The following is a 13,387-nucleotide window of genomic DNA, read 5'->3' on the forward strand; positions in this document are numbered from 1 at the left end:
AGTGCATATGGGACATGGATTAATTTACCAACCATGATAATCTCGTGTGGGTTTATTTATCTCCCTATCTTCGAGAACATTTGTGATATCACATAGAGACTAGCGACGGGATGACTTCCCATTGACTTGTTGGTTAGCCGAACCATCTGACTTGTTATTGCGATAAGCCACCAGCCTACGAGCGTTGATAAGATCCCTATGATCTAATAAGCAACATAGTATGAGCATCATATCATCTATAATCAGGGATATAGATTAATACAACGAATCATGTGCATACTATACGTATGCACATCAAACTAAGATCAGCCATCAACCTCACCTGATTTTGCAAGTACCAGCTGATTCTCATCTTGTAAGCTGACAATATCCTCATTATTATTCTTCCGATAAGCTGCACGCCTCCTTGCATTGTACTGCTCCCTTGCTTCCTCAGCGTATTTTTTGCATTCATTATTTAGAAAAACAGTTTCAAGCAGTTCGGAAGCTGTGTCGTCTGCATCATGTTATAAGTACAAATCAAAAAACAAATAAAACACACTGAACCACTGCCGAATACCCCGGTTGGGAAGGTGGATATCATGCCTATGGATACCTTCAGTATCATCTCGCAGCTGCATCTTATTAATAGCATGATCTACTGATAGATTAGCCGTAGCCGCAAATGTTTGACCTTCAGCATGGTATCCAGGCCTTACCCATTCTGTAGGGTTCTAGTCAGCATGAATACAAAACCAATGTTTGCCTGGTAGGCTGGCAACCAACAAATACATCTTCAATCAATCATGTACCTGTTTCCGTCGTGTAAATTGGGTCAAGATTTGCAGCTACGGTTAAGATGCTTGAATTATATTCTTTCAGATTTGTCTCGCTCGTAGGGGCTGCAACACATTAAGCATGGTCCATGTCATTGTCAGATATGCACGTCAGGCAATACCTCACAGTAATTTTCACACAGTTATATACCGGGTTCTGTTGCGCAAATAGCTTCATCTTTTTCAGTATCAAAGGTTGCACTGTATTCTTCAACATTTTTACCACTCGCCTGACCTGCAACACATTATGCAAAAAGATTGTTACTGTCAGAAATGCAAGTATTCCTGGTGCAGTGCCTAATACCTGTAGCTACGTCCTCTTCTTGTTGATGTTCACCGGCTTTGCTTTTTGCATTACCCATACGCAAAATGGAATGACCGTTACCTCCGACTTGTGTCTGGCTGTGGTGTTCTTGAGGCCTGGATGAAACATAGTTGATGGCCACACTTGTTGTTCATTGAAAGCAATATAATTCAGGTAATCAATAGCTCCTTTGTAATTAATCATAAACTTAAAGCATAATTAATTATGGACCAACTCATCTGTAGGGTCCATTCTCTTATGCTGGGGCTTGTTGAGAGGCCCTATAGCTCAAGAGTTGCAGTTCAAGTCCATCATTGTTCCTGATTAGAGGTGGTGACATGTTCCTGATTATATTATTTCAATTCCTTACATGATGCTGATAAATCCTTGTTTAAGCATGCTTGCATTCTCAGTTTTGCAAATGTTTGTACATCTAGAAATAGGCCTCAGCCCTAACATGAGGCCCTAACGAAGTAATATATATTTGTAGATCAATATGCCTCAGCCCTGTCCCATTTTCCAGATGGGTGTTGAAAATGAAACAAAGTAACCGAAGTTATTTTCTCATTAAGATATTACTTTCTCATCTTATTTCTAGTTATTAAAACTGGTGCTGTTTTCTTTAATTTCGAAACATGCAGATTTTCGTGTCTTCATCAATGCGAAGTGACATTCTTTCCCAGTAATCTGTGCATGTGAGTAATCTGTGTCAGATTAACAGAAGAATTGTCGATTTATATGGAGGACTGAACTAAATTTGACTTCACAGCTAATGAAGTTCTGTTTCCTTTTGATTGCAAATATAGGTGCTATCATGGCAGCAAGCACAGGGGCTTCAGGATGGCTAAGGGGCAAGGTGAAGGCTGTGACATCTGGAGACTGCCTTCTCATCATGGGGAGCACAAAGGCAGAGATTCCACCAGAGAAGTCCATCACTCTGTCATACCTAATGGCCCCAAGGCTGGTAAGAGTCAGTCTGCACTTTTAGACAAGGGGAATATGGTTTACATTTTTACTTGATGCATGTGTTCATTTCCTCCATTAATTAAGAGTAAGTCACTGGTTTAGTTGGTTGTCAGGGGCAAAGCTATATATAGGCCTGATCATCTAGGGATGTAATATATTAGTCATTTTTTTGTTTTATACGGTAGTTTCTATGGGCTTTTGGATCTAGAGACTGAGTTGAAGCCTTGATTGCGCAGGGTCTGCTTCCACCCTTCTCTATAGTGAATTATGTTTACATGCTACACTTGTGAGCCAATGGAAGTTAGTATTTGGCACAAGAATTTCTCTCCATCATTGCATTTTCATTACCACTGTTTGACTGTGTTCTGTTGGTATAATTTGACACTTAGGAATGCATCTATAATAAATTGTTGATATTATTTGTGCAGTACATTTGTTCTTTTCTCCATCTTTTCTTGTCTATTGAATCCGTATATTTGTGGTGCTCTAGGCTCGTCGTGGTGGAGTGGATGAGCCATTTGCTTGGGAAAGCAGGGAGTATCTGAGGAAACTCTGCGTAGGAAAGGTACATGATGTGTCTTTTTTTATCTATTCCAAATCCTCCTATGCATGTATTATTACTGAATGTAATCACATAAAAACGACTTCTATTTTCTCTTGGAAATGAAAAACTAAAATCTATTGCAGGAGGTCACATTTAGAGTGGATTACACTGCTCCTAACATCGGACGAGAATTTGGCACTGTCTACCTTGGCGACAAGAACGTTGCCTACTTGGTGGTTGCTGCAGGATGGGCAAGGGTGATTACCAAAACAATTTGTCCTCAATTGTTTTGTTGTGCCAAATGTTTTCGTAAATTTTGATCTTATTTATTTGATCAGGTGAAGGAGCAAGGCCCCAAGGGGGGTGAACCACTCCCAAATGTCTCTGAGCTTCTGAGGTTGGAGGAAGTTGCTAAGCAACAGGGTTTAGGCCGTTGGAGCAAGGTTTGCTTTCTTTTGGGGTTACTGCTGTCCTGCAACCATCTTTTGAATTGCATGACACAAATTTCTATAGAATGATGACCTAATTTTGTGTTCTTATTTTCTGCCAACTAAGGAACCTGGTGCTGCTGAAGATTCGATAAGAGATCTTCCACCATCAGCAATTGGCGAACTAAGTGGTTTTGATGCAAAGGGTTTTGCAGTTGCAAATTAAGGCAAGAGTCTGGAAGCCATTGTCGAACAAGTTCGTGATGGCAGTACCATTCGTGTTTACTTGCCTCCAAGTTTCCAAGCACCATTCGTGTTTACTTGCTTCCAAGTTTCCATTGTCCAGATATATGTCGCTGGAGTGCAGGTGTGCTTCTCAATAGCTTCTATTTGATTCCATATATATTTTTTCTGTTAGAAAGTAAATATTGAGAATGATGAAATGCAAGCTCCGTCCATGGGGAGACGACCACCGAATCCTACTGTTGTTGCCGAACCAGAGGGCAGTACTAACGGCACTACAAATGGTGACGATTCTGGGGAAGCTCCTGCACCACTGACAACAGCACAAAGGCTTGCTGCATCGACAGCCTCTACTGAAGTTCCACCAGATAGTTTTGGAAGAGAAGCTAAGCATTTCACAGAGACTCGTGTTCTGAACAGAGATGTAAGCCACCTTTTCTTTTGGTTGTTTTATCCCATCTTTAGAGTCAACATGTATCAGTTTTGATTTGTATTTTTTCTCTAGGTGCGGATTGTGGTGGAGGGGACAGACAGTTTCAGTAATATAATTGATCCAGGAGTCAGTGCTTGCAGAAGCAAGATATGTGTCATCACCCCACGACACGGCAAATCGATTTCTTGGCTGACTATTTCAGCCGCTGATGACATTGAATCTCACATATCGAAAAGTATAGCAGGATTACTACAGCAAAGTGAAGGAAATATTGATACGTGATGCCTGTAATGTATGTGATGGCTGTACATTCTTATACGTGGTGCCTGTGATGGCTGTAGATTTCATGGGGTGTGTGTATGAAATGTGATGGATGTAAATTTCAAATTCGACCTAAATCTCTATTCATAAGATGGCTGGCGGCGGATCTGTGATACCTGGAGTGAGTGTATCTGGCGGCGGATCCTGGACGCCTTCGGCGGTGGCTCGTCACGTCCTGGACGTCTCCGGCGACGGGTACTGCAAGGGATCGGTGCCGGATCCTGGAAGCGATCAGCGGAGGGTCCTGCACGGGACCAGCGCCGGATCTAATGGATGTGCGAGTTACGCGCCGGCGGTTTTGATGTGCCAGGGCGGCAGTGCATGGATGGATGGGTGGCGGTGAAGGACCGAAGGGCGGCGGCGGGCGAAGGAGGGCAGTGTCGGGGCGGCGAAGGAGGGCAGTGTCGGGGCGACTGTTCCTCGCAAGAGGGACACGAGACCTCGCTCGAGGGCAGGAGACCTCGCTCGTGGACGCACTGTCGGGCGTTTTTTGCGGGACTCGATCGCGGGGTTTTCTTCGGTTTTTTTGCGGCTGAGCGGGAGGTGGGAGCAAGTACCAAAGAAGTACCAAAAAAGAACGTATTAGGTGGGACGAAAATAAAACCCGGAACGCGGACTACCAACTGAGACATTAGGAGTAGAGATATTGTGCACGATCACACAAGCAGTCATCACCTCCCACAGTTTCTGTGTGCTCCAAGTATTAGCAGGATACCGAACGGTGCCCCATCGAGATTGCAAAACACCAAAGGCACGCTCGACGTCCTTCCTAGCACTCTCCTACTCTTGGGCAAATCTTTTCCTCTTCTCTCCGACAGGGTTGGGGATTGTCTTCACAATAGTGGTCCACTGAGGATAGATACCGTCACCCATCATTTGTCATAGTTGTGGCCGTTGATAGTAAAGATCACCGGTGGGCTGTTGCCTTCGGCAAGCCTAGCAAACACCGGCGAGCGCTGAAGCACGTTGATATCATTGTGTGATCCGGCCATGCCAAAGAAAGAGTGCCAGATCCAGAGATCTTGAGACGCCACGGCCTCTAGTATGACAATGCAAGCCCTGACATGGCCCTTTATACTGCCCTTGCCAAGCAGAAGGGCAGTTCCTCCACTCCTAGTGCATGCAGTCTATGCTGCCAAGCATCCCTGGGAAGCCCCTGCTGGCATTCATCGCCAACAAACGGGTTGTATCTTCAAGAGTCGGCTCTCTCAAGTACTCAGGGCCAAACACAGCAATAACAGCCTTGCAGAACTTATGCAGGGAGTCTAGGCATGTAGACTCGCTCATACGGACGTACTCGTCAATGAGATCACCTGGCACTCTGTATGCAAGCATTCGGATGGCGGCAGTGCATTTCTGATAAGAGGAGAAACCAATCTTTCCAACGACATCCTCTTTGCACTCGAAATAGTCATCATAGCCGACCACTCCCTCTCTAATACGGTTGAAAAGATGCCTACTCATACGGAAACAGCGGAAGAATTTCTGATGTTTGAACAACGGATTTGTTGTATCAAAGTAGTCCTTCCAAAAAAGGAAATTCCCGCTCTCTCGGTTGCGATTAAACGCCGGAAGGTGGCCCGGAATGGAGCCACGAAACAACGGATGCTAGCTATTGAGGTGGTGATGGACCAACACGGCAACCAATATCTCCTCCTCGTCATCAGACGACGAATCGTCGGAGTCGCAAAGGAAATTGTGAAAAAAGAACTCGTCGGCGGAGTCCATTTTGTACCTTGGCAAACTGTCGAACAACTTGCGGGCATCAACGAAGGAGACGGCCGATGAAGGGAGTCGCGGCGCGCACGGACCAGCTAGGTGCCCTGCCGGCGTCCGACGAGCGTTGATACGTCTCCAACGTATCTACTTTTTCTCATGCTTTTTCTCTTGTTTTGGACTCTAATTTGCATGATTTAAATGAAACTAACCCCGGACTAACGCTGTTTTCAGCAGAACTACCATGGTGTTGTTTTTGTGCAGAAATAAAAGTTCTTGGAATGGAACGAAACTTTGCGAGGATTTTTTATATCAATAATAAGAAATTTCTGGAGCCAAGATCTGCCAGAGAGGGGCACCTGGGTGGGCACAACCCACCAGGGCGCGCCCAGGTGGGTTGTACCCACCTGGTGGCCCTGCAGACGATCCCCCTGATACTATAAAATCACATATTTCCAGGAAAAAAATAGGGAGAAAGAATTATCGCGTTCCACGAGACGGAGCCGCCGCCAAGCCCTGTTCTTCCTCGGGAGGGCAGATCTGGAGTCCGCTTGGGGCTCCGGAGAGGGCGATCTTCGTTCTTTGTCATAACCAACCCATCTCCATCGCTAATTCCATGATGCTCCCCACCGGGAGTGAGTAATTCCTTCATAGGCTCACTGGTCGGTGAGGAGTTGGATGAGATTCATCATGTAATCGAGTTAGTTTTGTTAGGCCTTGATCCGTAGTATCCACTATGTTCTTAGATTGATGTTGTAGCATTTTGCTATGCTAAATGCTTGTCACTTTGGGCCCGGGTGCCATGAACTCAGATCTGAACCGTTTATGAATTCATCATTATATCCATGTTTTAGATCCAGTCTTGCAAGTTATAGTCACCTACTACGTGTTATGATCCGGTAACCCCGGAGTGACAATAACCGGGACTTCTTCCGGTGATTACCGTAGTTTGAGGAGTTCATGTATTCACAATGTGTTAATGCTTTGTTCCGGATCTCTATTAAAAGGAGGCCTTAATATCCCTTAGTTTCCAATATGGACCCCGCTGCCACAGGAGGGTAGGACAAAAGATGTCATGCAAGTTCTTTTAATAAAGCACGTATGACTCTTTACGGAATACATGTCTACATTATATCGATGAACTGGAGCTAGTGCCGTATCGCCCTATGTTATAACTGTCACATGATGAATATCATCCAACAAGTCACCGATCCAATGCCTACGAATTTATCTTATATTATTTCTGCTAAGTTACTACTGCTATCATCACTGTTACACTTGCTACAAAATTACTGCTATCACTGTTACCATTACTGCTACTGTTGTCACTACTATCAAAACTATCATATTACTTTGCTACTGATCACTTGCTGCAGATAATTAATCTCCAGGTGTGGTTGAATTGACAACTCAGCTGCTAATACCTTCAAATATTCTTTGGCTCCCCTTGTGTCGAATCTGTAAATTTGGGTCGAATACTCTACGCTCGAAAACTGTTGCGATCCCCTATACTTGTGGGTTATCAAGACCTTTTTCTGGCGCCGTTGCCGAGGAGCATAGCTATATTCGTTGAGTCACTTGGGATTATTATCAATTTATCACTATGAGGAATCTGAAGAATCCAAAGACTAAGATATTTCCTTCAAAGACGAGGGGAGGTAAGGAACTGCCATCCAGTTCTGCTTTAGATTCACCTTCTGTTTTGAGTAAACTTGCAACACCACCACATGCTATTAATTCTGATATGTCGCAAGTTATTGATGATGCTACTTCTACTATGAATGATGCTTATGATGATGCTAGTACCATGCTTGATAATGATGATGTGTCACTTGGTGAATTTCTTGATAAACAAATTGCTAGAGTTATACAACATGATGTTGTTGAATCTGATGATGAGCTTGAAACGGAATCTCCTGAAACACCTGCTGGAACTAGCCTTCCTAGATATGAATTGCCTAAGGTACCGGAAGGTTATGTTATGAATGAGGAGACGACTAGAGATATTCTTGCTTCTAAGGATAGCGATGATCTAGAGAGATTACTATGCAATATAAGGAAAAATCTCTGAATGCTAGAATGAAATGTGATCCTAAGTTTGCTACTTCACCTATCTTTATTGATGATAAGGATTATGAATTCTCTGTCGACCCAGAGTTAATTACTTTGGTTGAATCTGATCATTTCCATGGTTTTGAAACTGAAACTGTTGTGGCACATCTTACTAACTTGAATGATATAGCCACACTTTTTACTCATGATGAGAAAACTCGCTACTACTTTATTCTCAAATTATTTCCTTTCTCATTAAAGGGTGATGCTAAAGCTTGGTACAATACTCTTGGTCCTGGTTGTGTGCGTAGTCCCCAGGATATGATTTATTACTTCTCTGAAAAATATTTCCCTGCTCATAAGAAACAAGCTGCCTTGCAGGAAATATTTAACTTTGTGCAAACTAAAGAAGAGAGTCTCCCACAAGCTTGGGGGAGGCTTTGCCAGTTACTTAATGCTTTGCCTGATCATCCTCTTAAGAAAAATGAAATACTTGATATCTTCTATAATGGACTAACCGATGCTTCTAGGGACTTCCTAGATAGTTGTGCTGGTTGTGTTTTCAGGGAACGAACTGTTGGACAAGCCGAAGAATTATTGAATAACATATTGAAAAACTATGATGATTTGACTCTTCCTGAACCACCGGCTAAACCCACTCCAAAGAAGAGGGGTATATTATATCTCAGTTTCGAAGATATGCAAGAGGCAAAGAAATCTATGAAGTAAAAAGGTATTAAAGCTGAGGATGTTAAAAATTTACCTCCTATTGAAGAAATACATGGGCTTAATACACCACCACTGCCTAAGGTGGTAGAGGTAAATTCTCTAATGAAGTTCAACGAAAATGATAATCCTCACAATATGCATCCTAGTCAATGCCTTTATGAGTTTGAAAATTATATTAGAAAACAAGATCACTTCAATGCAAATGTTATGAAACAATTGAAATATAATTCTGATATGATTGCTCGCTTGAGTGACTTGCTATTTAGAATCTCCAATGATGTTAGAGGTGTTGGGAAACATGCTTCTATGGTTCAAACTCAATTAGAACAAGTTGCTAAATCACAAAGAGAATTGCTTGATGAAATGAATCATAATATGCATGACTTTGTTGTTAGAGTTGCAACTAGAGGAGGTAAAATGACTCAGGAACCACTTTGTCCTGAGGGACACCCAAAAAGAATTGAACAAGATTCACAAAGAGTTAACATTGATGCACCTAGTCCTTCTAGAAAGAAAAAGAAGAAGAAAGATGATAGGACTTTGCACACTTCTAGTGAACCTGAAATAGAAAACCTCCTGATAATGATAATGATACTTCTATCTCTGATGCTGAAACTCAATCTGGTAATGAACACTCACCTAGTGATAATGAAAAAGCCAATGATGAGGTTCATGAGGACACTCAAACAAATAATGAAAAAGAACCAGACAATGATGTTGAGATAGAACCACATGTTGATCTTGATAACCCACTAAGAATAAAAGATATGATAAAAGAGACTTTGTGGCTAGGAAACATGGTAAAGAAAGAGAACCGTGGGTCCAAAAACCTATGCCTTTTCCACCCAATTCAACTAAAAGAGAAAGATGATGAAGAATTTGAACGCTTTGTTGAAATGTTGAGGCCAGTCTTTTTGCGTACTCGCTTGACTGATATCTTGAAAATGCCTCCTTATGAAAAGTATATGAAAGACACCATCACAAATAAGAGAAAAATACCGGAAGCTGAAATCTCCACTATGCTTGCTAATTACACTTGCAAAGATGGAGTACCTAAAAAACTTGGAGATTCGGGAATACCAACTATATCTTGCTCCATCAAAAAGAATTATGTGAAAACTGCTTTGTGTGATTTGGGAGCTGGTGTTAGTGTTATGCCTTTCTCTTTATATAAAAGACTTGATTTGAATAAACCCACACCTACTGAAATATCTTTGCAAATGGCTGACAAATCAACTGCCATACCTATCGGTATCTGTGAGGATGCGCCCGTTGTTGTTGCTAATGTTACTATTTTGACTGACTTTGTTATACTTGAGATGCCCGAGGACGACAACATGTCGATTATCCTTGGTAGACCCTTCTTGAATACTCCAGGGGCTATTATTGATTGCAATAAAAGCAAGGTCACTTTTCATATCAATGGTAATGAGCATACGGTGCACTTTCCGAAAAAACAATTCCAAGTGAATGGTATTAATGTTATTGAAAAATCTCCGACAATCACTATTGGGAGTTTTCAAATACCTCTACCTACTGTCAAAAAGAAATATGAAATGCTTGTTTTTGGGGACATTCATATCCCCATTGAGGTAACTTAGTGATTTACGAAAGTTCTTCAGTTTCATGCTAATCGAAAGTGGTTGTTAATAAGACCTGATCAACCTTATTAATGGATCATTTTTGAGTGGTATGAAGTTGATGAATTTTCTGTCCCTATCTTTTGTTTTCTGTTTTTACTAGTTAAATAAAATAAAATGCCATGTTTTGTCTGTTTTCTGAATTTCCCGTGCAATAAAAAATGACCGAAAAATAAAAGTTCTCGGAATGCCCTAAATATTGAACATGATTTTTTCTGAATATTTCTGAATTTTTGGTGCAAATAATACCAGAGGGAGGTGCACCAGGTGAGAACAACCCACCTAGGCGCGCCAGGACCCCCAGTCGCGCCCTAGTGGGTTGTGGTCCCCACGTGGGCCCCTCACTTATCTCTTTAGCCCACATCATCACTTACCTCCAGAAAAAAAAACCTCCATTGCTCTCTCTCCCGTGTTCTTGAGCTCAAACCCGCGGATTTCGATCTCTTTGTTCGAAGCTCCGTTTCTGAAACTGTTTCGGGGATTGTTGCTTGGTTTGTGCCTCCACCATTTGTCCAATTAGTTTTTGTTTTAGTGGTTTATACTTTGAATAATTACCTACTCTTGGTGCTGCTGTAGATGTGCTTGCATGTTGAATTCTTAGTGTTCTAAGTAGTTTGAATGCTTGCTATGGCCTCTATGTATGCCTATGAGTAGTTGCTATCAATTTCATAAAGTTTTGTTGACAATTTTTTGTCACCCCAAAATTTTTATTTTTAGAAAATTGTACGCGGACATGAATATCTTCAGGAAGTTTGGCTCTAAGAAGAACTCCAAGGGTGTTATTGGGGAGTCTTCTGACAGCGATCTCCACCCTCGGAGGTTGGCAGAGGTACGGCCGTGCGAATGGCCGCACACCCCGTTCCTAGAAGAGGCTGGAATTCTTCAGGAGTTCACGCAATACATTACCAATGCCGGTCTCACCAACTTCATCGCAGATGAGTGTGACCAGCACCAAATCCTCACAAACATCTTTGTTCAGACTTTTACTTTCCTGCCTAAAAATAATCCTCCTGAAGTGAGCTTTGATTTATATGCTGAAAACCATCAGATACCACTTACTGAATTTTGTGACATATGCATGATCCCTTCTGATGGGAGTTTGGCTGAGCCTAGACCGGCTGGGTTTGAGGCCTTTTATCGTACTTTGACAGTGGGAGATGAGAGAGGGGTGTCAGCCACCACGGCTGTTAGCTTACACTTTCCTGCTGTACATTATTTTGCTTTATTTGTTGCTAAGTGCCTGCTTGCTAGAAAGAAAGTAGGTGCGCTTAGCGCACCCGACTTTGCTGTTTTACGCCGGGCACTGGAGGGTGATAACACTTATAGCCTGGGAGCTATTGTGGCTCGTCGCCTGCATCTTAATAAATCCCAGGGGGAAATACATGGTGGGATTTTTGCTACTCGTCTGGCGGCTCACTTCAATGTTGAGATACGCCCTCATGATTACCCTTTGACCAAGGTTTATCTAGACCGTGCAGCCATGGAACACCATCACTTTCTTACACATGATCGTCCTGATATTGCCATTCCTTATAACCTGGTCTTTAGTGTTAAAACTCGTGATGTTATCCCATTGCCTGCACCTACTTTGTTTGATCCTTTTGCCAGGGGCGGATATAGGATTATGCCTGCGGACATCATCGCCTACCGGAATGCTCAGGCTGCTGCAGAGGCTGAGGAGGAGCCTCAACAATGGGATGAGTGGATGCCAGCCCTCAGGATCCCTACTACCCTCCAGGCTACTAACCGATTACCAACTTAGGCCAAAAGCCTAAGCTTGGGGGAGTACGTGTTTCTCACCGACATTACATTCATGACTACTTATCATTCTATTTGTCGGTGTTCACACTTTTTCATTGTATCATCCATGCTTAGATTTATTTTCTTGCTTTCTTATTGTGTATTTGAAAAACCTTAGAAAAACCAAAAAAAATAGTTGTAGTAATTTACTTTCTATGCATGCTTAGTAGTACTAAAAAGAAAACCCAAAAAGATTTCCTTGTTCTTCTTTTGCTTGTTGGGAGCTTTCCCGTGTAAATAGTTTTTCTCGTTTTTGCTTTTATTTGCTTGTTGAAGTAAACCAAAAACTCCAAAAATATTTCAGTGTGTTTCTCTGAATTTCTTTTCTTTTCATTCGAGTCTTACCGAGGAGAAGACCACGATGAAAATGTTGAGTGGCTCTCATATGAATAACTGTTGATCTAATTAATAAAGAGCACATTTTACCTTGTCTTCTTTTGTTGAATAAAATGTTTTGCAGATTCCAACTTAGTCCACGGCATTCTTGCACTATTATTATTTTCATATCATTTGGTCGTGCAAGTGAAAGGCAATAATGACGACACTCGATGAACTGGCCGTGGCAGAGAGAAACTGGTATAAACTCGACAGCCAATTATGATTAAACATGTTTGCAATGACAATTAGAGGTTATAGTTTCTCATGCCATGCATAAGTAGCTGGGAGTTGATAATGATTTATCTTGGATATCAACATAGCGTTAAAATGATTGTGATGTAGTATGATGATATGGTATCCTCCTCGGAATGTTCGAGTGGCTTGACTTGGCACATGTTTATGCATGTAGTTGAATTAAAACCAACATAGCCTCTATGATAATTTATTCATGGTGATCATATCCTACTCATGCTAGTGTCCAATGTTACTTATGCATAATGCATGGTTATGATCGTTGTTGCTCTCTAGCTGGCCGCTTCTCAATCTAATTTGCTAGCCTTCTCCTGTACTAAGTGGGAATTCTGCTTGTACATCAAAAACCTTGAACCCAAAATTATTCCAGGTGAGTCCACCATACCTACCTATATACGGTATTACCCTGCCGTCCTAAGTAAATTTGCATGTGCCACCTCTAAAAACTTCTAAAAATTATCCTTTTTGTGTGCCTGAATGTTCATGGAACGACAGGAGGTGGTCGGTATCTTCCATGCTAAGCGGGTTATTCTCAGGTCGAGTGTTTATTCACTCGCCATCACACGAGAAAAGGGCGGTAATAGGGATGCCCAATCCCAAACTTCAAACATGAAAAAAAGTTCATCTATGAAATAATCAAACAAAAACTCCCAATGGAGTCAAAACCTTTACTTTATCGCTTGGGAACCACCACTAGCGTGCTTAGCATGGAAGATGTTGATAACTGATGATCGTGAAGTGAATAAGAAGGGTGCATGTCTCAAAA

At 42.0% G+C, this 13,387-nt stretch overlaps 1 protein-coding gene across 1 annotated transcript; it reads left to right on the top strand.

Annotated features, from left to right (window-relative positions):
• The first annotated feature begins 1,918 nt into the window (after positions 1 to 1,918).
• On the top strand, positions 1,919 to 3,355 carry LOC109743241 (ribonuclease TUDOR 1-like). Its single transcript, XM_073505920.1, has 5 exons — positions 1,919 to 2,083; positions 2,576 to 2,650; positions 2,773 to 2,886; positions 2,968 to 3,072; positions 3,185 to 3,355. The coding sequence occupies exons 1-5, from the start codon at positions 1,934 to 1,936 to the stop codon at positions 3,281 to 3,283; spliced, it is 543 nt and encodes a 180-aa protein (XP_073362021.1). The 5' UTR covers positions 1,919 to 1,933; the 3' UTR covers positions 3,284 to 3,355.
• Positions 3,356 to 13,387: the final 10,032 nt, after the last annotated feature.

This window comes from Aegilops tauschii, chromosome 7 (assembly GCF_002575655.3).
Source record: "Aegilops tauschii subsp. strangulata cultivar AL8/78 chromosome 7, Aet v6.0, whole genome shotgun sequence".
In the NCBI taxonomy this organism is placed as follows: domain Eukaryota; kingdom Viridiplantae; phylum Streptophyta; class Magnoliopsida; order Poales; family Poaceae; genus Aegilops; species Aegilops tauschii.

What these genes read in the sequence shown, in the direction of transcription:
- LOC109743241 (XM_073505920.1), top strand. Translation starts at nt 1,934, where the DNA reads ATGGCAGCAAGCACAGGGGCTTCAGGATGGCTAAGGGGCAAGGTGAAG. An exon ending in TTGCTGCAGGATGGGCAAGG is followed by an intron (nt 2,887 to 2,967) that starts GTGATTACCAAA and finishes TTATTTGATCAG; the next exon opens with GTGAAGGAGCAAGGCCCCAA. An exon ending in GTTTAGGCCGTTGGAGCAAG is followed by an intron (nt 3,073 to 3,184) that starts GTTTGCTTTCTT and finishes CTGCCAACTAAG; the next exon opens with GAACCTGGTGCTGCTGAAGA.